This window comes from Muntiacus reevesi, chromosome 1, assembly GCF_963930625.1.
Source record: "Muntiacus reevesi chromosome 1, mMunRee1.1, whole genome shotgun sequence".
NCBI lineage: Eukaryota > Metazoa > Chordata > Mammalia > Artiodactyla > Cervidae > Muntiacus > Muntiacus reevesi.
Genome location: NC_089249.1, coordinates 142,226,710 through 142,252,355, shown reverse-complemented (window position 1 = coordinate 142,252,355; position 25,646 = coordinate 142,226,710). Strand labels below are relative to the sequence as shown.

The window sequence follows — 25,646 nt, the reverse complement described above, 5'->3', positions numbered from 1 at the left end:
CAGTTAACAAAATAAGTATCTGTGATCTCTCTTCATTATTATCATTAACTTTATTTTTTTTCAGGATACTTTCTCTCATCTCCTTAGTTAAGAATGTCTATCATTAGGTGACCTAGCTTATTAAGTGTCCAAATATAAATAAGAATTGCAAATGAAATTATTTTAATTTTAAGAAGATGACAACTTCAATTTTTTTAAAAGTGAGACACAACTGACATATAATATTATATTGGTTTCTTGTGTATAAAATGATGCAATACATGCATATATTACAAAATGATCATCACAACAAGTCTAGTTAACATCCATGACCATGAGTAGCTTCAAATGTTTTCCTCTTATGATAAGAACTTTTAAGATGTACTTGATTTGCAGCTTTCAAGTATACATTTGTTAACATGCTTAAGTTACATCTCCAGTACTTAAGAATTTTAAAACTGTGAGTTTGTACCTTTTGACTCCCTTCACTCATTTTGTCCATCCCTACCCTCCACCTAACTTTTCCCTGCACCTATGAGTTTGGGAGAAGGTGGGGTTTACTTGTGGTTTTTATTTTTTTTTTTAGCTTCCATGGTAGCTGTCTAAAGACTACACGCTTAAAAATGTAACATATTGTTAAAAGCACCATTCTTTTCAACAGTAAGTCTTAGAAAGAGCTATGGTATAATATAAAGAACACTAAATTAGAAGTCAAAAGATCCTGGTTCTGTCACTTAGTTTGTGACCTTAGGCAAGTTATTTACCTCTGAGAGTTTTATTTTATTTTAAAGATGAGGATAATTATTCGTTAGGTTTGATATAATTAAATGACCTAGAAAGTTAATTTTCATACTTATAGAGTTGTTGTCCATATTAAATGAGTTAAAAGAAAATCAATAGGTAAACGATATAATAGGCCAGGCATGCTGCAGTCCATGGGGTCACAGAGTCAGACACAACTGAGCAACTGAACTGAACTGAACTGAAACGCTATACAACTAAAGTGAAAATACAACACTCTATTAATTTCAAAGGCAAAGAATGTCTTATTCATTATTAAATTCCAAACACACACAGCATATAAAAGATACTTAAATTTACCTAAATAAAGGATCATTAAATTAAATGGCCAATCAAAAAACAACAAATACAAAATATTCTTGTAAACATACACTCACATTTTAAGTCAACAACATATATTGAGCTGTTGGCGTATGTCATGTACACAGATGACTAAGCCATGTCCTTGACCTTAAGGTGCTCTCAGCAATAATACTACTTTACATTTTACGAAATGTTTATACACACACACACACAAACACACACATATGGTCACCACAAAGATGATAAGATCAATTAGTTATACTACTTTTTAAAATCTCAAACAACCACAAGTGGATGAGGAAAAGGAAAGTGGGAAGATTAAGTGGTTGGTCAAGGTTATATGGCTAATGGGTAGCAGACCAGGGATGAGAAACAGGCTTCAGATGCAACTAAATTATTTTCTCTTCCTGGTACTTGAGGTAGGCAATATCTTTGCTTTATCTACAGGATATACTGATTCACTGAAAAGTAGGAAACTTTTAAGAATATAAAGTCGTGTTACAAAGAATGTACAGCCAAGAAAGGACCACAATGTCAACTATAGACTCTGTGATAATAAGCATCAGTGTAGGTTGATCGATTGTGATAAGTGATGGCAACTCCTATATGAAAAGCTGATAATGAGGGGTGTTATGCATGTGTGAAGACAGAGAATAAATAGGAAATATCTGTATTTTCAGCTCAATTTTTCTATGAACCTAAAACTGCTCTTAAAAACACCTATTTTTTAAAATAAGGGAAACTATTAATAATCACATAAAGGTTAGAAGAACAAACAGATTATCCAGAGCAAACTGGAAGTATGTTCACTCTAATTAAATAGGAATTCTAACTTGCAAAGACATGGCTATTCAAGTTAATTCACAGCTATATTAAAACACTGTTTTAAAAGTGTAGAATTGTCATTGAAGACTTGCAAAAATGATCACTGTAATAGTGTTCAGGGAAACTGAAAAAATTCTCACCAGAAGAAGACATTGTGTACGTACCAAGCTGTCCTCGGCTTCGGCGCACCATTTCTTGCCTAGCACCTATACTTCCAAGAATAGCTTCCTCAAGCTTTGCTCTCATGTCTTTTGATTTCTTAAAGGTCAAACTATTCATTCTTTCAAATACTTTCTTTCCCTAAAATTTAAACATTAGAAAAGAAGACACAGTAAGGAAATTTTCTTCTTTTCCACATTCTATTCCCTCTTGCTCTTCTTTGCAATGGCACAATGATCACTTACTTTGTACTCAAAGCAAGATACACAAAGATAAAGCAGATCTAATAGCCGGTTTAGCTGCAGGACTGAGAGATCTGTAAACCACTTCTGTAGAACTGTCTCATCTGCATTCTTGAGAACCCAAAGCAGACAGATCAAAAGACTCCGACTTGATTCTGCTGAAAAGGTAGTGTGTTGCCTGCCACTCTGAAAATAAAAGGCAATAAAATGAGACAGAATGATCAAAGACCATTTTTTTTCAGTTTTCAGTTGTTTTCTTCTAAAAGCAATGCAAAAGTAATTACTTTAAAATCAAATATTTTGAAAGAACCATTTGATTTAGGCAATATTTGTGTAACTCATACAGAACCTTAAACTTAAGGTTCTGAAACTTAATGAACCTTTCCTAGCAACAGAAAATTGTTTACAGGGCTTACATAAGACTATAAATAAAGGCTAACAGGAAACATGAAGGGAAAAACTAAAAGGTTCTATTATTAAAAACTAGGTCCTATTATTAAAAACTATGATATCTAAAGAAGACAATCAAAAGGGAGGGGTTATATGTATACCTATGGCTGATTCATGTTGAGGTTTGACAGAAAACAGCAAAATTCTATAAAGCAATTACTCTTCAATAAAAAGTAAACAAATTTTTAAAAAGACAATCAGACCTGATATAAAAGAAAAAAACCACAACTGACTGTATATGAGACTATTTTAAGAATATTATGTGATAACAAAATGTTTATCAGGTTTAGAGAGTCACTATTTTCCATCAAATGTCTTCACTGGTGTCTCAGTGGTAAAGAACCCACCTGCCAATAGAGGAACATGGATTTGATTCCTGGGTCAGGAAGCTCCCCTGGAGAAGGTATGGCAACCCACTCCAGGATCCTTGCCTGGGAACTCCCACAGACACAGGAGCCTGGAGGGCTACAGTCCCTGGGGTCAGAGAGTCAGACACCATTTAGCAACTAAACAGTAACAACATTTTCTATCAAGGGCCACTGATTAAAAAAAAGAAGTCTTAGACCATATGTAAGTAAAAAGTATTTTTTTTGCAGGAAGGGGGACCCTTACAGTGTCCAAGAGTGGGCTCTTCTCTAACACTAAGAAACGAATTGTCTGAGACACGCGAGCTGAAAAGCAAGAGGCTTTACTGGGAAGTGGCGCCAGGGTGGAGAGCAGTAGAGTAAGGGAATCCAGGAGAACTGCTCTGCCACATGGTTCACAGTCTCCGTTTTATGGTGAGGGGTTAGCTTCTGAGTTGTCTTTGGCCAATCATCCTGACTCAGAGTCCTTCCTGGTGGTGCAAGTGTTGCTCGGCCAAGATGGATGCCAGCAAGAAGGATTCTGGGAGGTGGTAGGACACACGGTGTCTCCTTTTGATCTTTCCCAAACTCTTCTGGTTGGTGCTGGCTTATTAGTTCCGTGTTCCTCACCAGGACCTGTTGTGAAGTAACTTATGCAAATGGTCACTATGGTTCCCGGCCAAGGTGGGTGGTTTCAGTGAGTATGCCTCCACTAACAACTCCCGCAAGAGACATTATACTCAGGATTTGTTGTTTGGTTGCTAATTGGGATGGAGGTCTGTTTCTTCTGTAACTTCTTTCTGTTGTGCATGGGCATAGGCCTGCCTAGCAGAGCGGAAGTCTCTCTCTACCTGATAAAAGTCGAGGTATTCTGCATCTGAAACCAGCTTCCATCCTTGTAACAACAGCTTAGCCTGAAACTTTTGGACCCTGTCAGAGGTGAAACAGACAGGGACCAAACAGGAGGCCTAACAGGATGGTCATCATTGATCCCCAGAAAAGGCAGGCAGAATTTGGGGTGAGGACTGCAGGGTGTGTGACTGTCTTCTGATTGGTTGGTGGTGAGGCAACAGGGTGATGTTCCAGGAATCTTGTGCTCAGACTGAAGTTAGCAGCCTCCACCTGGGTGGGAGCCCTAGTTCTGCAGAACTCAAAGACACTGCTTGCATATTTCTTGAGAAGGAACCAGGACCCTGCCCCAAAGCTGTATCACCACTTGACTGCTCCTCTCCTGTTTTTGTATCTCCTCCCTTCCCTGATCAGCAACTGTTTGAATCTGCCCTTTGGAACTCAGGGAAGGTCAAGGAGGCTGAAAGAAGCCTATATCCTACAAACAAGAAACAGGGAACACAGAAAGGATCGGTACTCCAGAGCTCCACAGAGTTTTAATTCAGTTTTACCTCAGGCAACTGGGCAACTATGGCTCTGGTAACTTCCTGTCAAAATGGGGCATAGTGCTACCTCAATTTGGAGAACAGACACTCAATCCAACGTATTTCTGAGTTCTAAGTCCTGTATCTGAGTCCTGTATGATCAAAATCTGAATTTCTTGGTTTGTCATTTTGGTTTTAACAGATCCAATTAAAAGTAGTTAGAGGAGTGACAACTGGAATTCTAATAGACAAAATAAATCTCATTTCTTTTCACAAGAATAAGCCTGAAACCCAGTCTGGACCTGGCACGTTGGGAAGACTTATAGCCAGGTAACCAGTTACCTAGCTTTATAAAAAAGCAAGATTGCAATTACTAGACTTCAGCAGACATTGTTTTGAAAATATCTGATGACATCCAAGTCTAACAGCTCAGAAATCTCAAGTTCTTAGCAATACAAGGACTAGTCTGAATAAAGTCATGAGTAGGAATTAAGCTAACAGCTTCCATTAGATGCAGCCCATTATATCCCAGGTCATTTGACTTAGTCTATTCTGTACCAGTCCTAATCTTCCAGGGAAATTATGTATTGGCACTGTCTATAAAGCATTATATATAATTCCAGGGAAATTATATATTGGCACTGTCTATAAGGCACAGTCTCTTGGACTGCAAGATCAAACCAGTCAATCCTAAAGGAAATCAATCCTGAATATTCTTTGGAAGGACTGATACTAAAGCTGAAATTCCAATACTTTGACCACCAGATGCGAAGAACTGACTCATTAGAAAAGACCCTGATGCTGGGAAAGATTGAAGGCAGGAGAAGGGGATGACAGAGGATGAGATGGTTGGATGGTAGCACCGATTCAATGGACATGAGTTTGAGCAAGCTCTGGAAGTTGGTGATGGACAGGGAAGGCTGGCATGCTGCAGTCCATGGGGTCACAAAGAATCAGGCACAACTGAGTGACTGGACTGAACTGATAAGGCACACAGACCAGTTTCTCAGTGTTACTAGATTGATTATCCTTAGTATGATTAAATTGTTACCAACAGAGAGGATGCTTTAAATTACCATAGCTTGGCGTTATCTATATAAAACCATTCCAAAATTGTGGGAGATTTCCTTTTAATAGACAAGAGGTTAGAGGTTTTGATTGAGACTTAGCTCAGTAGAGAGGAAAAGTGGAATGAGAAAAAATAATTCAAAAGAAGATAATAAATGAGACAAACAATACATAATGGGGTGAGAAAACATGAAGTAAAATTAAAATGTTAAGTACATTTTACATAAATGTAAATAAATTTAAAAATTCTAGTGAAAGATCTTAAAAACATAAGACAAAATACAACTACATGAATTAATGTTAGCTATAATGAAATGTTAGCTATAAATCATAGTATGTAGTTAAAAGAATAATTAATGGAAAATATTTACAATTAAAATAAGCAACAAAGAAAGAAGGGTGAAAATTAGCAAGTTAATAAGCATTTATCTAAGAGGTTAGAAAAAAGAACATCAATATAAACCAAAAGAAAGTTAAAGTAAATAATAAACATTCAAAAGTGAGGCTCAGCATTGACCCCAAATGGGTTCTTTATACAAACTAAAGGAATATACAAATTTCTATTGAGACTGACGTAAGCAAAAGATGTGAAAAGCCAGTCACAGAAATGAAAATGTTTACATCTACTATAAATGTTATAGACTTTTAAAAAATCATGGAAGATATCTGAAACAACTTTGTACGCCAAGAAACTTGAGTAAATTTCTACTAGAATAAAATTTACAAAAACCAGTGTAAAAAGAAATAGAAAACTTGAACAGTTCTACAATCATTAAATATATAGATAATTTTAACACTTTCAGAAAAGATTACTGCAGATACAGACAGCTTCACTCACAAGTTCTTCAAATATTCTAGGAAGAAATAATTTCAATTTTAAACAAGTATTTGCAGGGAACAGATTAAATGGGAAATCCCCTAGCTCATTTTAATCAGCTAAACTACCTGATTCCAAAATCTGAATAGAACATTATGATCTTACTAACACAGATACACAATCTTAAAATACAGCAAATCAAATCCATTAAAACACAATCACAAAAAAGTTAAGTCCAATTCAGGAATTCAAGGTAGGTTTAACACTAGAAAATCAATTGAAAGATTTAAAAGTAAAAGATTAAAAAGCAAAATAACATGACAGTCTCAATGGTGCAAAAATGCATGATAAAACTCAACAACTATCCATAATTATAAAAGTAAAACTCTCAGCAAACTAAGAACAAGAAGGAGATCCATAATATAGTAGAAGGTATCAAAAAAAAAACAAAAAAAACCCAAACAACAACCCCCAAAACCAAAACCTTTAGCACCTATATTTAGGGATGAAATGTTGCAAGCTCCTCCTTATATGATGCCAACTATCACTACTTCTATTTAACACTGTACTCAAGATTCTAGCTCATAAACAAGCTATGAAAAAACACTGAAGGGAAGAAATGAACGGCCATTATTCACAGGTGATATGATTGTATACATAGAAAAAAAACTATGTTATTAATTTAGCAATTCTTCTGGAAATAAACATTATTGTGCAAAATCAATTCTATGTCCACACAAAACCAATCAACAATTAGGGAGTTCTCTGATAGTTTAGTGTTTAGGATTTGGTGTTTTCACTGCCATGGCCCAGATTCAATTTCTGGTAGGGGAACTGAGATCCCCAAGGCGTGGGGCATGGCCCAAAAAAAAAAAAAAAAGTAACCAGCAATTAGAAAACAATTTATGAAAAAGATGACATTTGTGAAACTATGAGAACATGATGTTTTATATATATACTTGCACGGGTATTACATATTATCATACTGCATAACTTTATATAATATTACTAAAGTACTTTTAAAATATCAAGGACCAACAGTACACCTACAAAAGATGTTCTGGGCCCCTATGGTAAAAAGATATAAAAGTCTGTGTATATAAACACATGAAAGAAGGTCCAAATAGTGGGGAGATCTAACATATTCAAGGATTTGGGGATTTACTGGTATAAAAATATTAATTTTTCCAAAAACTGATCCATAGATTCAATACAATCTTATTTTAAAATAAGACACTCTACTCACCAAATTCACAATTAAGTGTGTGGTAAAAGCAAGTTACAAAAAGAAAGAAACCTTTGAACTACTTATAATTGGCAATGGGCTTAATCCTGACATATGAACTACCATCAATTATAAACAAAGGCAGACAATCCAATGGAAAATGAGAAGTCAGTGTTCTATATTTTGTCCTGAATGGTGGTTACAAAAGTATTACTTTAAAATCTTTTGTAAACATCTACATTTATGTTTCATGTACTTTCTCATGTATAGTATATTTCACATAAGCAAGGTTTTAAAAAACAAAAAGCAAGGCCAATAAAACTGAGAATAGTGGTCATTTTGAGGGGAGAAAGGAGTTGAATTGAGGGCAAACTGGGAACTTTTAAGGAAATTGAAAAGTTCTACTTTGGAAGCTGAGTGGCAGGTACGCTGGTGTTTTTCCTATTATATTTTAACTGTACATGCACTTTATATACGTATATACAATAGCAAATGCAAGTAAAAGAAAAAACTGATAAATCAGAATTCATCAAAATTAAAACTTTTGCCAATTCAAGTGACACTATCAAGAAAATGAAAAGATAATCCACAGAAGAAAATATCTGAAAATCACATATCTGATAAGGAATTTATGTCCAGAATATACAAAAACTCTTTCAATTCAATAATAACTCAATAACAACAAGATGACTAACACAATCTTAAAACATTAAAGGATTTGAATGGACAATTCTCTATGTAAGATATATGAAAGATGTGTATTATACACAAATGAAATGATACTCTCAGTATCAGTAGACATTAGGTAAACACACAGGAAAACCACAATGAGACACCACATCATACATACTAAGGTGTGAAGAATATATAATAAAAGAGAGATAATAAAAAGTGTCGGTGAGGATTTAGAGAAATAGGAATCTTTTATTAATTGCTGGTGAGAATTTAAAATGGAGCAGCTACTCTGAAAGAGTTTAAAAGTTTTCTCAAAATATTAAAGATATTAATACACATGATCCAGCAAATCGATTCCCAGATATCTACCTAAGAGAAATGAAAACATGTGGGGACACAAAGACACGGGCACAAGTGTACCTAGCATCATTATTCCTAACAGTCAAAAACCGGAAATTATTCAACTATTCATCAAATGATAAATGGATTAAAAAAAGCTGGTCTATCAATATAAAGGAATGTTATTTGGCAATAAAAAAAAGCACTGATATATGCCACATCATGAATGGACCTCAAAAATATTATTGCTTAGTGGAAAAAGCCAGACATAAAGATCACAGTGCATAATTCCATCTATATGAAATGTCCAGAATAGGCAAATCTATGCAGGCAGAAAGTTAGCTGCTGCCTAGGACTATGGCTGTGGGGCAACAGAGAGTGAAGGCTAATGGGCCTCAGGGTTCTTTTTGGAATGATGGAAATGTTCTAAACTCAGATTGTGGTGATTGATAGCTGCCTAACTCTGCACAGATACTAAAAACCATGAAATTATACACTTAGAATGGATGAATCTTTTGATATGTCAATTGTCTCAATAAAACCTTCTTAGAAGTTCTCAAGTAGGCCAGCTGCCATAAATATGATTGCAGCTTTTTGAAAGAGAGTCATTCAAAACATTTAGAAGCTGATCTTGCTCTACTAGCAATTTGTTATCTCCCTGCCACCATGTTCTTCCCTCTTTAAGAGGGGAAAATTATGGAGCAAAATGATCATCAATTTATTTAAATATGAAAAAGCATGAACCTTCAGAGATTAAAAGTAAATATTCTCAACGGTTAAACAACTGAGATTATATCTCTTAGGACTGATAAAGAATAAAATGGATTTTAAAATGAAGAACAGAGGCTATAAATGGAAAATAAGGCAACTTTCAAAATTCTGAAAGATAAAATAGAGTTTTTATACCAAAAGGATTGAAGTAATTAAGAGTTTTTCAAATAACTTAGTACAATATAGAAAATATTTTCAGAAAAAAAATATTTTCACAAGATAAAACTCAGAGTACTTTTGCATCAGTTAATAATATAATAATCTATCATTGAAGAGTATATCCTTGTAAATAGCTGTCTTTCCAAAAACTTCTGTAGGAGGGTTGTTCTTACCGTTGACGTGAGGAGGAAACTGCCGGGCCTTGTTAGCTGAGGAACTGATGTTCCTGCAATTGCCATGGCAACTGTCTGGCTTATCATGCTTCCACTCTCACCCTCATAATCATCAGCAGCTATACAGATTGGTCTTCCTCGTTGACTGTGAGTTTCTGGAAAAAATAACCCAGAAATAAATAAACTTCTCTTTAAATAACAGCTATTGGGCATGCAATTCCCTTTCTATTCTCCTTTACTCTTCAAAGGAAAACCTATTAACATATACTGCATATCGTTATATTTTACCTCTTTTAAATAATAGTTTAAATATTTTAAACACTAACTCATTCCCATAGTGCTATTTAGAGTTTTGTAAGGAACATTCAGTTCAGTTCAGTCGCTCAGTCCTGTCTGACTCTTTGCAACCCCATGGACTGCAGCACTTGCTAGTGAAAGAAGATATATAGTAACAAAAATATAAATTTCTGCCTTCAGAAAGGAAGCCCACTTTAATGATCAAATACTAGGAAAACTACTCAATTATATCAAAGGCAAGGAGTTGGTTATCTTTGTATCAGCAGCACCTACTGATGGTACATATTAGATACCAGTAAAAATATTTTTAATTGAACTAGAAGTACTTTATCAGGCTAATGCTAGTTCAAATGCAACCTACACCATTTTCTTTAAGAGAAATGAAGGAATTTAAATAAATTCTAAAATTGGAAAGCAAGAATAAAATTTTGTGGGTTACAGTTTTTAAAAAGCAATGTAACTTCAACTTATTAACCAGCTATTAGCGATATCATTCTTGTGTATTCAGGTGAATATTAATTTCAATTTTATGTATATGAACAAAATTGAGACTGAGAGTGGTAGATATCTGACAAGTTTTCTCATATTTTTTCCCAGATAAACAGTATATACTCACACACACACAAAATCCTCTTTCCTAATAGGCAGACATGTGCGTGCATGCTTAGTCCTGACTCTTCACAACCCCATGGACTGTCACCTGCCAGGCCCTTCTGTCCATGGGATTTTCCAGGCAAGAATATTGGAGTGGGTTGCCATTTCCTCCTCCAGGGGATCTTTCCGACCCAGGTATTGAACCCATGTCTCTTGGTCTCCTGAATTGGCAGGCAGATTCTTTACCACTGAGTCACCTGGGAAGCCCAATACGTAGGTATAGAAATGCTGTAAAACCCTTTTTTTTAACGCATCATAAGAAATACTTACAGAATCCCTGCAGTGAATTTTCTCACAAAGTCAAAAGCTTTTTTTCAAAATCTGTTAAGTATTTACAGTGTACCTACAACATTGTGAGTTTTCTTATATTTCTTTTCCTAAAGTAAGATCATTTTGTAGATTTTTCTAATACTTTTAAACATTGAGATTTGCCTTTAGAGTTTGTCTTAGTAAGTACCTGTAAAATCATATAGCTGAGGAACGGTTTCCATGATAATACCAATCAGAGGCAGATACAACATAGCCACTCGAGCCTTTATCTGGGGGTCAGAGTACCGTGGATCTGAGTCGTGACTGGAGAGTAAATTGTGTACCATATTGATGACTTTCTTATGCAATCCAAACAGTCTATTTAAAAAGAAGATGAAGAAGGAGTTGCAGTAAGGTCACAGAGATTAGTTAACATCTTTAGAGCAAATAGTTAGTCATGGTACTGAATCAATTTGTTCAACTTCTTAACTTTGCCACATATTTGCATGTATTCCTATAAAACATTTTTCATCATTTTAAAATTAATGAATGTTCAAAAAATAAATAAAACTAGTGAATGTCTCACTGTATTAAATACAAAAGGAGGGAAAAGGAAATACTATATAAATTCACTTAGAAGTAAATCTGAATATATTTTCATTAATTCCTTAGAAATTAGTGCATTTAATATTAACAACTAAGATCAGTTACAGTCATATTTTAAAGCAAAAGAGTTTTAAGTAGCTGTAAATTTTATTTCAAGTGAAATCTTTTCACATTTATCCAAAATAAACTTTTATTTCCTTTTGCAAAGAGGAAAAATCCTCTACCTATGGATTATGTCGTCCACAACAAGGGTTGTCTTTGATATCTCTGTTTAAACTGAACCTCTATGCTCATTTGGGCCCTTACTAATTTCTACACTTCTAAGCCCAAGTTTCAACTGTGCTACCACACTAGAAAGGATCACTCTCCACACTCTTTTGGCTTCTCTTCTTAGACTGAAGCTACCTGATGATGCAAACCATTTTAATGTAAAATGTCTCCAACTTCAACTGCCCTTAATGCTGTAGCTGGCAGGTGTTTCAGATCTCATTCTTTTTCCTTAAGCCTCTCACCATCAACCTCAACAGAAGACCTTACCTCTAACATTTTTCTTCAAGGAAAGAAAAGCCATTCTAAATATGCTCTGGCCAGATCTGTCAGTGCATCTCCATCTTCACACAGGTATCAAATCAACTTTCCTTTTATCTCAGAAAAAGTTGTACCTTCTTTCAGAAAGTAGTTTCCCCTTACAGTCAGTGAATCTCCCCTTTCTTCAAAAGCTTCAATGAACCCCTTCACTAAGTTCTTCCCTTGGAAATACACCTTCATTTGAAACTAGCTTACTCTGGCCTGTATATAGTATTCCTCTTATATGATTTATCTAGTAATAAATTTCCTGAATGTACAGTCTGTATCAAGCATTTTCTTCCATTTACTTCCTAATATTTACTCTCTTTCTCTGAAACTAAAAGTTTTTTTAATGCTTACAACATGGTACTGTAACAGTTTCATCATTTAATAGCTAAATTTTCAAAGACATTGAACCTGTTTCCCTATATATAAATAGCCTACCTCATAAAGTGGCTGTGAGAATTAAGTTACATCATTTATGTAACATGCTTACCACAATGCTTTGCACACTGCATTCTTCAGTAAATATTAGCTTTTCTCTTTAAAATCACATAGCAGATTTAAAAGCTATGATTTAAAACCAGGTATTCTTTTTTCTGGGGCTTTTGATCTTATCTACCATTTTACATAGCTATATATGAAATCTAGCTGGAGATTCTTCTTCCTCCCAGATTTTTATTCAGAAAAGTATATTTTTAAATACTGTTGAGAACTCCATCTAATGGACATATCTCAGATTTCATTTTCTAACTAACTTGACACTTTGTCACCTTTTATATTTTCTTCTCAGTATATTCTCTAACTAGCTCCCACCACTCTTCATACTCTCTATCATTCTTCCCAAGTTTCAGATTCTGGTCATTTGCCTTTTATGTCCTCTCTTTCAACTTGTATCACCAGTGACGATTCCCAAACCTGGGTATGTTAATATTTAGCATCTCTCAGCAGCTACAAGCCCCAGACTAGCTAAATTCTATCCACTCATCTTCATTAAGCCTTTTCACATGTCTACAATACTCATACACACTCAGCTCTTACACGCACACACAAACACATGAACACAAACACATGAATGCGCAGGACACATGCATGCACAAGACGTGTCATATCTTATGCTAGATGTTGGAGATAAGACATTGCCCCTATTCTTAAAGAGCTTGCTTTAGCAAGAAAGAAACACAGACACAAAAATAATAATTCAGTGTTACAAATGCTTATAACAAAGGTGCTAATCTTCTTCAGAATTAAGTTCTGTACTACAAAATTTGCATTTAACCACAGTATATTGTTTCAAAGTTTTAACTTTCTAACTACAATGAAAATTTCTAAACAGCAAATCTTTGGTCAATATTAGAACATACTACTGCTACTCAAGAAATTATTTATGATTACTTAGCAAGCAAAAGGAGTAAAAACATCCCTCTTAAGGGTCTATCTAAGACACTGTATGCTGTTTTTTATCTATGCAAATGTGAAAAAAAATGTAAAATATAGAGATGAGATGTGAGTCTCAAATAGTCAATCATTCATTCACTGAATTAACATATACTTACCAAGTGTCCACTCTGTACCAGACACAATTCTAAGGCAGTGGGAATACAGCAGTGAACAAGAAAGAAAAGTGCTGCTCTCATGAGCTCATATTCTAATGGGAGGAGACAGATAATGAACAAACGAGCAAATTTCAGGGAAATGCTTTGTAGAAAATAAAACAGGCTTATATGGTTAAGAATAATTGTGGCAAGGGTAACACAGCTATATTTCAGATTGGGTGGCCCAATGACATCTCATTGAGAAGATACTGTTTGACTGGAGATTTGAAGAATCACAAGGAAGAAATACCTCTGTGTGGAAATCTCAGGGTAATTTCAGCATTGCTTCAGAGAGGAAAATCTAAGTGCAAAGACCCTAAGGTGGGACTGGGTAGGCCCATAAGGGAAACAGAAACAAGTTCAGGATGGCTAGATTTTGGTATATAAGGAAGAAGAGAAGTGACAATGTAGACAAGAGTTACATATACAGAGTTTTGAGGTTCACTACTAAGTCTGGATTTTATTTTAAATGTTATTTTAAAAGCATACACTTTTAACTATCTTTAAAGTAAGAAGTGTGTGCTTTTAAACACATTGAAGAGTTTTAACCAAGGAAGCAATATAATTTAATTTTCATTTCTAAAAGACCATTTAGGTTGCTGTGTAGAAAAGGGATTTTAGGGAGGGAAGAGTGGAAGCATGATTAGGGGTAGCAGTAAAGAGGAAGGGAAGTAGCTGGACTTGGGATATATTTTAAGAGGTGGTCCTAAAGCACTTGCTAGTGGACTGGGTGTAGGAAAGAGTGAGAAGATGAGAAAACAAATAGTAGTAACAGCTTATAATCCTGTATATTACTATTTAAAGCTATTCCAGTTACATTTTTAAACTCAATAAACAAAGAAAAAGTAGTGGTGAACACAGTTATCATTGCTTTCAGACTTTACAGGGTCAGAAAGTGTCTAAAGAGCCACCTTAAAGACCAGCTTGAAGAGGCAAAAGGGCAGTACAGAGGTCAAGGGGGAGGGGACATATGTATACCTATGGTTCATTCATGTTGATGGATGGCAGAAACTAACACAATGTTTTAAAGCAATTACCCTCCAATTAAAAATGAAATTTTAAAAAAAGAACTCTGAATACAGCATACAAAATTTTTCTTTAAAAAAGAAGTCTTTCATGAGCCCTACACTGTTCCACAGAGATGTATCTATTTTAACAGAACTGAGCCTTGACTCTGAGAAGGAAACATCACAAAAATGGTTAGAATTCTCTATTCTTTATCAGACACCACTGAATACCTACACAAAATCTCACAAACAGACATAGAGAATAGATTTATGGACATGGGGAGAGGGTGAGAGGTATGGAGAGAGTAACATGGAAACTTATATTACCATATATAAGATAGATAGCCAATGGGAATTTGCTGTGTGGCTCAGGAAACTCAACCAGGGGCTCTGTATCAACCTAGAGGGGTGGGATGGGAAGGAGATGGGAGGGAGGTTCAAAAGGGAGGGGGTATATGTATACCTATGGCGGATTCATGTTGAGGTTTGACAGAAAACAACAAACTTCTGTAAAACAATTATCCTTCAATTAAAAAATAAATAATTTCTAAAAAAGGTTGACTGTTGGAATTCTCTGTTCTTTATCAGACACCACCAAACACCTACACAACTTCTCCTTCACCTGTCTTCCTCCCTAGTGGAATGCAAAAATGTTCAGGTATGCCTTCATGTCCCTGAGACTGAGAAGCTGACTCTATTCCCCTAGTACCTGCGGTCGATCCAATCAGACTAGCTCTGCCATTTACAGTAGCCAATCAACAAGCTGTTTCATTACTAAGATGAGAAAGATTAATGTTAATCAATTGTTTCCTTAAATGAAAAGGTCTACCAAAAAAAAAAAAAATCACATGAATTAAACACTTTGTAGTGACAGCTGATTACTGTTTAGGCATGAGCTCCTTATCTTCTGCCTTGAACCACCCACGAACCAACACCTGTCTATGCACCACACGTGAGTAGAAGTGATCTAACTCACCCAGGAACCTGGCATTGCTCTGGTGTCTAACAGTGCAGGACAGGCAAGTGAGCCAGACCAGGGCAAAGAAAGATGTGCACTGCATGCTTGGGAAGAGAGGTTTGTTCCCCTCTCTGCTCTGCTGGACACAGACAAGTAAGAATTTACTCTGAATTGCCAGAGCAACTCTCTTACAGTCACGGAAGGGACACTAGCCTCAGGATAAAGCTGGGGCTCCTAGTAGAAATAAGATATAAAAGAAACAGAACCCTGATGGTATCACTGAGCTGCTGGTTGTACCGTGCTAAAACCTTACCTTTCTTCCAAACATGAAGTGATAACTATCCTTCCTTTAACAAAGCAGGCAAGAAGAAAAGTTTTCTATTTCTGGTAACCAAAATTATTCTGATACATCAAGTAAAAGTACTGGAAATATAAATTGAAATGACTGAGATCTAACAGTTACTAAAGAAAGGTAGTATGTTTAGAAGTTGCTTTCAGAGTGATTTTTTTCAAATAATGGATCCTTTTTAGCCCCCCAAACGACATTATATTCCTTTATCAATGGCAAAATAAAAGAGTGGTGGCAAGCACTCTGGGTGAGACGCAGAGTCTCACCCACTAAGCCTGCCCTCTCCCTATTCCAGTGTCTGCACCACAACCCCATCCTACCTGGAAACACACTAAGAACCTTTTCAGAACCCTACAGTTCTGCAGAGCACAGTGTGAAAACCTGCTTCGTAATAATATATCCCTAACATGAGAAGCTGCTATGAAAAAACTCATGACTTTCATTTGCAGAAGATTTAGCCTTCCACAATTTATTAAGCATTAACTATGTACCTATTGCTAAGAACTTCACAGACCTCATTTCATTTGCTCAATAAATTCATCATACGATTCTTATAAAACCTGCTCAAAATATCTCCTTTTGTTTTTTGGAGCTCTTACTTCAGGTTAAACTGCATTACAAACTCCTTAATGATCCTACTAGGAGGAAAGTTGAAAAAAAGAGCAATTATTACCTAAATGAGTTATGGTCATAAAAACTTTTGAAAACAGCTATTAAGATAGAAATACCCTACAAGGATCTTCGATCACAACACATTTATAGAAAAGCTGTTTCTGCAAATTCAAATCATCAGACAATGAACTCTTCTTACTATATCAATTTCTAATAATTCTTTAAAAGAGTGGAAGTTTTTACAACAAGTTTACTTGTTTATAGGGCAAATTTTGAAGTACATGCTATATATTATTAATATGATGGCAAATAATACATTTTACTCCCAAAGAATCAAACAGATTAGTCTATTTTCATTAACTGAATTGTGCTTATTGCATATCAACAAATCTAAAAGTCCATCTATAACATGCACAAATATTTCAGGTACTACTAAGAAGGAAAAAAATACTACCAACTAAACCATGATACAACATGATACATGTTGACTTTCAAGACAAACATCAAATTCAGAGATGACAAAAAGTGTCTTTCTTAAAACTGATGAAATACAGAAAAAACATGAGTATGGAACTTAGTGAACAGAGAAGTAGAAGAAGAATGGTAAAGAATATTCTTTTGAGTCCCAGTTAAGTGGGATACTTCTGTTCCACTGACCAAAATCAAACTGATACTGTACACAGCAAAAGTGGTCTGCTCACCCTTCAGCATCAGGGTCCAAAATGACAGCCAGCTCTGTTAACACAAGTCCTGCCAAATAATGCTGCTGGCGGAAAGGCACAGACAATTCAAACATATTTGCAATCTTCTGGTCTTGGACATTGGTGGAAAATCCAGAACTCTGTTTGGAAGTGAGGTAGAACAAAACTATAATAGCTATGCAACAAAACATTCTACAGACAGAGCATTACAACAAACGAGATGTGAGAATCATCTTAAAGTGAGATAAACATTTTAAGTTTATTTTTATATTACTATTATTAACACTGGAGAAAGCACCTGCTCTTACTTTTGTTATAGGAAACTATGATGACATAGCATTTTAAATTATTTTCAATTTCCTTATTCTCATATTAAAATTTTTCATCTGATTTTTCCTTTATACTTTTAGCCACTAAATATTTCTCTATCTTATTCTGAAGGGAAAGAACTAAATCCATATGATGCATTCTGTACTCACTGTTGAGGACAAAAGAAATATTCATAGTCAAATGCTATTGGTTTCCAGAGAAATTTCAAATAATAATAAAGCTGTTTTTTTCAGGGAAAATACTATCTCTTGAAAATTACTATTACTTTTTGGTTCATTCAGAGTTTTTTCAAGTTTTCTAATACTGCAAAATAGCATCCCCCAAGATACAGTTCAAGGCAAGAATGTCCTCAACCTTATCACCCTTTAATCCACATTCAAAACCAACAATGTGAGGTTTCTTAGAAGAACAGACTTCAGATTTCTCTATGGAGAAATCGCCTTCTTAGTAAGTATATAAAACTATTCAGGTCCCTACCTCCCAAAGAGTGATGTCTCTGTCATCTACTAGAATCTGAAAATTACGCAGCTAAATGAGAAAGTAGGGGACGGGACATTGGAAGAAATGCTATTAATTTCTTGGCTGGATAAGATGTTCAGCAGGGAGTCAAGTATAAACAAATGTGTTTCGTTAAAGGTTTAGGGAACTTTACCTATGGTTAATTTGTCCTTGATTGTGTAGTCACATCTTTGACAGAAGATGGGAGAAGAGAACAAAAGACTACGTGAAATGTGTATTAGCCAGGTAAAAGTATGTGGAAATAGGCTGATCCTTAAGAATTTTTGCAAAGGTAAAAAATGAGACATTGTGGGTGATCTCTGCGTTTTTCAATCTAAGTAAAGTTTAAATTTTTCTTTATCAAACATCTGAGATTGATCTAATGTAGTATATTACTTTCAGGAATTAAAAATCTCAAAAACAAAAAGAGTTCAGATCACCTTTGACTTCAGACAGTAAGAATATAAGGAAGGGTCTTCCCTGGTGGTCCAGTGGCTAAGACTGCGTTCCCAATACAGGGGGCCTCGATTCAATCCCTGGTCAGGGAACTAGATCCCACATGTCACAAGTAAGAGTTCATATGCCTCGACTAAGACCCAGCACAGCCAAATAAACAAATTTTTTCAAAAAAAACAAGAGCTTAAGGAAGTAGCTTGTTTGTCTGAGGAATTATATAGCAAAACATTTCCCTAGACGGGAACATCTAGGCTCCTCTGGTGCTAAAACCACAAAATCCCTTCATTTCATTCTGTATGACAAGACACATAATAATTGCTATGATAATCTTTTGTCATCTTTAGTGCAATTATTAGGCACCCTGTGAAAACCCATGACCACCACCTCGTTTCCCTTGGGTTCTCTGGATACAAGAGAGGCAGGCAGGACTTTGCCAGGACTGCACTGCTGTTTTACTTGTTTCTCTGCTAATTATGCTTCATTCCCTTTCCTTCCATAGGTACTGACAGCTAATAAACATCTTGCCCCCCAAACTCAGTCTGTGCCTGCATCAAGAAAACCCAACTTGTGAAAACATCAAGTGAGTTTATTACGTAGGTGAATTCACTCCCTCGTGCGCAAATCGGTCAGAGGGGTACAACAAAGTGGTTAGAACTTAGACCTAGAATAGAGCCAACATGTGCCACGGATCAAAGCCTAGTTCTGCCAGCTTTTACTATGTGACCCTGGGTATGTTACTGACCTTTCTGTATTTCAGTTCACCTGTAAAAATAATAATAATAATAATAGAATGTACCTCTTAGGGTTGCAATGAAGAGTAGTAAATGACTAATATTTATAAAGCACTTAATCATTTACTACTTACAAAGCCCTGAGTATGGAGCCTATCACACAGCTACTATTCAGTAGTATTACTTTTCACTTTTCCCAGCATTTAAAATGCTTTTTCCACAAATGCAGGCTTAAAAAAATTTCTTTTTCATACATTTGGCATACCTGAGATGTTGCAGAAGAAACAGAAGGTGATGGTGATGCAGGTGGAGTGAGCAGGCTGCAGGGTAAGTTTAAGGTAACATAGTGCTCATGGCTGCAGATGATTCGCAAAAAATCAAGCCTCAAGGACACCAGGACACTTGGACTTGGTAATGAATAAAGCTTTGAAGACACCTTGTAAGCAGTGCAGAAATTAAAAAAAAATACCAATTGAACATATCATTTCTCTAATACCAACACCAGAATGATGAATTAAAGAATTAGAAAACCGTACTCAATGGACAGCTTTGGGTTTTATAGTTTAAGTAACAGTGTCAGCTTTTTCCAGGGTTACTGCTAAAATAAAATAAAATAAAATAAACTACAAGATTTACTGTATAAATCCACTGACGAGGTGCATTCTTAAAGGCACATATTTATATTTCCAATACAGCATTAATATTTCCACCTCAAGGATATTCTATCTGAAGAAAAATTATACTATCAAAATAACTTCATAAAATAAATTATCTATTCTTTTTTCAGCACTTTGTGCTAACCTATATTTATAACTATCTGTTTTCCCAACTACACCATTACTTACTTGAGGAGACATTTATAAACTGACTTATTTTAAGAGTTCTAGCATCCCTAGAGTCTAGCTTAAAGTGTGGCAAATGTAGGAGGTTAATGCCTGAAGAATAAAGACAGGGCAGGTTTTGAGGGCATTAATGGATGAAATTTCAGGGGAAAAGTGAGAATAATACATAGTGTGGCAAACACTTGCAGACAGACAGTGCCCATGCCATAGTCTCAACTTCTCTATTAAAAAAACAAAACGAAACAGGGATTTCCCTGGTGGTCCGGAGGTTAAGACTCCAGGCTCCCAATATAGAGGCACGGATTCAATCCCCAGTCAGGGAAGATCCCACATGATGCATGGCTCAGCCAAAAAAGAAAAAAAGATATATACAATAATGGCATCCAACTGAACAGATTTTCAAAATTCTAAGTATTAGACTGACAAATAGCATTTTAAACCAGTAGTTCCCCTAAATTAATCTGTGGACCAGCAGGGAAGTACTTTATAAGCACTGTTTCCCACACTCCCCACCCCCACCACCAGGATTCAAACTCCTCAATAACCTGTATATTTTTAAAGCTCCCTTAAAAGGCAATTCTAGGATGATTATATAACTTACTACCCAAATGGTCCATCAGGACAAAAAACTAATGTCTTCTAAAAGCCAGGTTTCATTAATCAGTTGAAAAATTTAACACAAAACCAGCTGTTTGTTGAAAAGTTCCAGGATACTTTTAGTTTAGAAAAGGCAAGATGATATATTTGAGACTTGGGTAAATATCTGCCCATGATTCTAAACTCTACAATGTCTAGGGCTTCATCATGAGGAATACACAGCAAAATGCAACCGCTTTAAAAATCACTTAAGATAGAAAAGGTTGGGTTAGCTGTAAATTCAGTAAAAATGCTACTCTGGCATGGCAACCTGAGGCTGTTTTACATTTAGACTACTGACTTGATGGTATACTTCTAAATGGGAATTAAAGAGTCATGAGTGGGCCGGGATAACTTAAGGAAAAGATGGCTTTACTGATAGCAGCTTGCCATAGTTCTATGAACTGATAAATGTAATTTATTTTTGCCTTAATAATAAATATACCATTTTTTAAAAACATCACTATATAAATGAGTTCATGAAAGTTTCTTAGCTCTAGCCCTTAAAGAGAAAACACAGAATTTAAATTATTTCATTACTAACTATTACTAATTATACATTACCTGTTTATAGCAGGTCTTTATAAGGCTAAAGACAAATCCCCTGTCCATAACAGACAACAGATCATTGAGAAAAAATGCAAGGCTTGTGTTGAGTCTCTCAACCATTTCTGTGTCCTGGGAAACAAAATTAAAAAACAGAAGTATGATAGTTTAATGCGTGCCTGAAAGATTGACTTAGTTTTTAAAAATAAGTTATCATTACCTTCTGAAATCGTGAAACTATATCACTAGCAATTGTACTGACAAGAGCAGCAATGTCATCCATGAAACGTTCTGGAAAACGAGTCTTCCTTGGTGCATCAAGTTTATCATTAAAGTATAAATGATGCACCATGCTCTTTACCTGAAAATAGAAATAAGCCATTAGTTCAATTTCCTTTTTTAAAAAATCGAAATATAATTGTTTTACAATGCCATGTTAGTTTCTGCTGTACAAGGAAGTGAATCAGCTATGTGTAGACATATATCCCCTCTGTCTTGGACCTCCTCCCACCTCACTCCATCTCACCCAGTTAGGTAATCACAGACCACCAAGCTGGGCTCCCTGTGCCATAGAGCAGTTCTTATGGGTGTAACTAGCAGTTACAGAACTCTAAACATTACGGTCATTTCTGTCAATATACCACATGATTTAATAGAAAGCTAAAATACTCGCAACTCCTCAAATATTATGAAAAAGTTCCGTAGAATATTTTGTATGCTCTAAAGAAATATCAAACAACATACAACTCAATCTCTAACACCTTCATAAAACTAGTCTATCAATGGGAAAAAAATTCTGGGCATGTCAACAGAAAAAAATTTTCATCCTTTAAAATTAATTTAAGTTAAATCTTTCTAAGACTCAGCAACTGTGCCATTCCATGTCCCCTGCAACTGGTAGCTTTGAAGGATCAGAAACCTTGACTGCCTGTAGTATCTTTAGCACTTGTATCCCATGGCATATGGTGGGTATACATTAAATATTGATGAATACATATTAAGAATGTAAGATAAAATGTTAGATAAAAATCAAAGTAATTTCAATTTACAAAATATTTTAGATATAAATTCTTATCACAGTGTGTACAATAAAGAATTTTAAATTCAGAGAAATTAATGACAAGATTTTACAGTTGGTAAATAGTAGAAACAAGTCAAACTGTACCATTTTGACTATCTTGTGTTTTAAGAAATCTGAACATATATGTAAGGCTATTAAAAAAAGGCAAATTAACTATTTTGATCTTGTATTAAAAGCACATGAATTATAATCTGATGTTTAGTCTCCGGGGTGGGGGGGGAGGGGGGGGGGAATGTGTTGCCTGTCACTTACATATGGTCCCTGACTTATTTTTTTGCTGATTAGCAAATCTCAAGAAGAAATGTCTTTTTAAGGAAAAAAAAAAAAACTTTTACTGAAGTATAGTTGATTTACAATGTTGTGTTAGTTTCTGGTTACAGCCAAAGGATTTAGTTTTGTATACATTCTTTTTCATGTCTTTTTCCATTATGGTTTACTTCAGGATACTGAATATAGTTCCCTGTGCTACACAGTGGGACTGTGTTATTCACCTACTTTATATATAGTAGTTTGCATCTGCTAATCAGAAACTCCTAGTTTATCCCTTTCCCATCCCCTTTCCTTTTTGGTAACTCTAAGTTTGTTTCATACCTCTGACTCTAAGTTTTATAAATAAGCTGATTTGTAGCATATTTTAGATTCCACAAATAAGTGATATCATATGATATCTAAGTTTCTGACTGACTTTATTTAGTATGGTAATCTCTAGGTACATCCATATTGCTGCAAATGGCATTATTTAATTCTTCTTTATTGTTGACTAGTATTCTATTGTGTATCTATATCATGTCTTTTTTCTCCATTCATCTGTGGAGGAACACTTAAGTTGCTTCCATGTCTTGGCTATTGTAAACAGTGCTGCTATGAACATTTGGGTACATGTATCTTTTCAAATAAGAGTTCTCTCCAGATAACATGTCCAGAGATGAGATTGCCAGACCACAGGGCAACTCTAGTGTTAGTTTTTTAAGGAATCTTCATACTGTTTTTCATAGTGGCCACACCAAATTACATTCCCACCAACAGTGTAGGAGGGTTTCCTTTTCTCCACACCCTCTCCAGCATTTATCACTTGTAGACTTTTTAATGACGGCCATTCTGACTGGTGTGAGATAACACCTCATGTAGTTTTAATTTGCAGAAGAAATGTCTTCTTATCCTCAATATAAGTAACACTCAATACTGAGAATGACTGTGGGTGGCATACTCTAGAACCTCCCTTGTTTCTTTTCTCTCTTTTTGCTCTCCTTTGTTTCTTATTATTTTAAATAATTTTTTGGAAGAAAAAGTTTCACTTTTTCTTTCAGCTTTCTATAGATAGAGAGGAAGGGTCCAAGTGCCAGAATATCTGAGTCTGAATCAGAGGTCTGCTGTCCACAAGCTATGTATACTTAAACAAGATCTTAATTTCTCTGTGCCTTGATAATCCCTAGTCCATAGGTCTGACCACACGGTGTGTGTATGTACATTGCTTTTATGTATATATGTGTTTATGTTGTGTGTATAAATATTTATGAAAATATTAATTTGTTTTTAATATCATTTACTGGATTAAGAAAAAATTATTGTTGTTTTCTATTGGCTGTAACCACCATTTCCCTACGAGCTTTCTAGCCATAAAAGCAGTAGGTATCTATAAAGCTCTTTTGACCTGGTATTGCCATTATATACTAGTATGTTTGGACTAAGAGAGAACATATCACAGGTTAAAAAGATAGCTAGCTTCTCCAACTATTCCTAAAAACAGACTTAACATTAGCTTTATAACTCCATCTAAATAGTGCTGATTATCCACAGTGTTATTTAGAGATATAGCAAACATAATTTTTCTTTGGAGGCATATGTAAAACCATAACATGGACAACAGAGAAAGATTTCTAGGACAGTAATGAGCCAACACAAAAGTATTCAATAAGGAAAACAGTATTACAGAATGTGTTTAGTTTGCTCACCATTAACTCAAAAAAGAACCAGGCTTGTTGCAAAGCTGACTCCCGAACGCTGCCACTGCAAACAACCCACTGCAAAGCCAGCTCCTCATGAAAAAGCTATCCAGAAGTAAACCCAAAGTTATTATCAATGCCAGATCTGCTGATAACACAAATCAAATAATAATGCAAATACAAATGAAGATATAATGAGAATAAGCAAAATAAGGCATGTGAACCATTCAACGATGCAGTGAGGACACCCATTAACGAAACGGCTATATATACATGTAAGACAGTGGCATGTTGAATAGCTGAAAAAATTACATGTTATCTTGCAGTAAAATGTAATTTTAAAAGGACAGGTAGGAAAGAGCCTCCTAAATTGTACCTGCAAACAGAAACTAGACCAAGCTCACAGCTACAATAAAATCTGGCTTTTGTCTTACATATGTATTTCAACATATGCAAATACATTCATGAACTTTGCTGGTACAATTTAGGAAATACCTTTAAAAATTTAAACTTTGATATCAGCCATCAATTTTCAAGGTCTCAGGTATTTAAAGTCATTCTATTAAAACAGCAGAAATTTCCTGCCTTGTAATGGATATGCATACAAAGCATTTGCAAAATAGTGTATATTATGAAAAAGGACTAACAAAACTGTGCATAAGGGAAGCAAATCAACATATCTTACTAAGAGTGATAATTTTTCTAACTCATCTTCCTTTCCCTGGAGATTTAAAACACAAAACAGAAGCAAGTTACAGAAACAGAATTAAGAGTTGATACAATTTTTTGGTACTAAAATTTGATGATCAAATTTAAGTCACTAAACTAAAAATATTCATCCACAAAGATATAAACATTATAGTAATGTAAAAGGTCCTGCAACGGAGAGGCATGCCCAAAAAGGCATCAGACAAGCAATGCTTGCTCAAAAACAATCCAATTATTTTAACATCTTGTCCTGGTTATGTAAAGAAACTTTACATATACTTAATTGTTGGAATTACTTTCCCCCTATATGAATTGTCTTCATATGAATCTACCTTTTTAGTTGGTAAGCGTCCCGTTAATGTTTGTAAGAAACTTGACGTCTCTGTGTGCGAAGACATACGATTACAACTTCGATCCATAGCCTATGGAATGAAGATGAATGAATGACGAGATAACATTAAAGTCTGCTGTGAATGACTTTGCACCTCAAGGATTACGTACAATTTTTTAAATAGGGCTTTACTGTGGTTTCAACAACCATCTTTTTTATTGCTCATTCCATTTTCACCATTTAAGT

The 25,646-nt window shown here is 35.1% G+C and overlaps 1 protein-coding gene across 6 annotated transcripts in view; it reads right to left on the bottom strand.

Moving 5' to 3' along the window:
• DOCK7 (dedicator of cytokinesis 7) overlaps nucleotides 1-25,646 on the bottom strand; it is a 186,835-nt gene that overhangs the window by 43,123 nt on the left and 118,066 nt on the right. For all 6 annotated transcript variants that reach the window (XR_010659952.1, XM_065911740.1, XM_065911761.1 and 3 more), the window contains 10 exons: nucleotides 25,402-25,491; nucleotides 24,371-24,466; nucleotides 21,558-21,698; nucleotides 21,356-21,469; nucleotides 19,579-19,749; nucleotides 17,299-17,438; nucleotides 11,112-11,281; nucleotides 9,704-9,858; nucleotides 2,313-2,495; nucleotides 2,073-2,208 (listed from right to left, as the gene is read on the bottom strand). Coding sequence is in view for 5 of the 6 variants with exons in the window: in XM_065911740.1 (XP_065767812.1) it covers nucleotides 2,073-2,208; nucleotides 2,313-2,495; nucleotides 9,704-9,858; nucleotides 11,112-11,281; nucleotides 17,299-17,438; nucleotides 19,579-19,749; nucleotides 21,356-21,469; nucleotides 21,558-21,698; nucleotides 24,371-24,466; nucleotides 25,402-25,491 (1,396 nt within the window). In the remaining variant the exon portion in view is untranslated. The remainder of the gene's footprint in view (nucleotides 1-2,072; nucleotides 2,209-2,312; nucleotides 2,496-9,703; nucleotides 9,859-11,111; nucleotides 11,282-17,298; nucleotides 17,439-19,578; nucleotides 19,750-21,355; nucleotides 21,470-21,557; nucleotides 21,699-24,370; nucleotides 24,467-25,401; nucleotides 25,492-25,646) is intronic.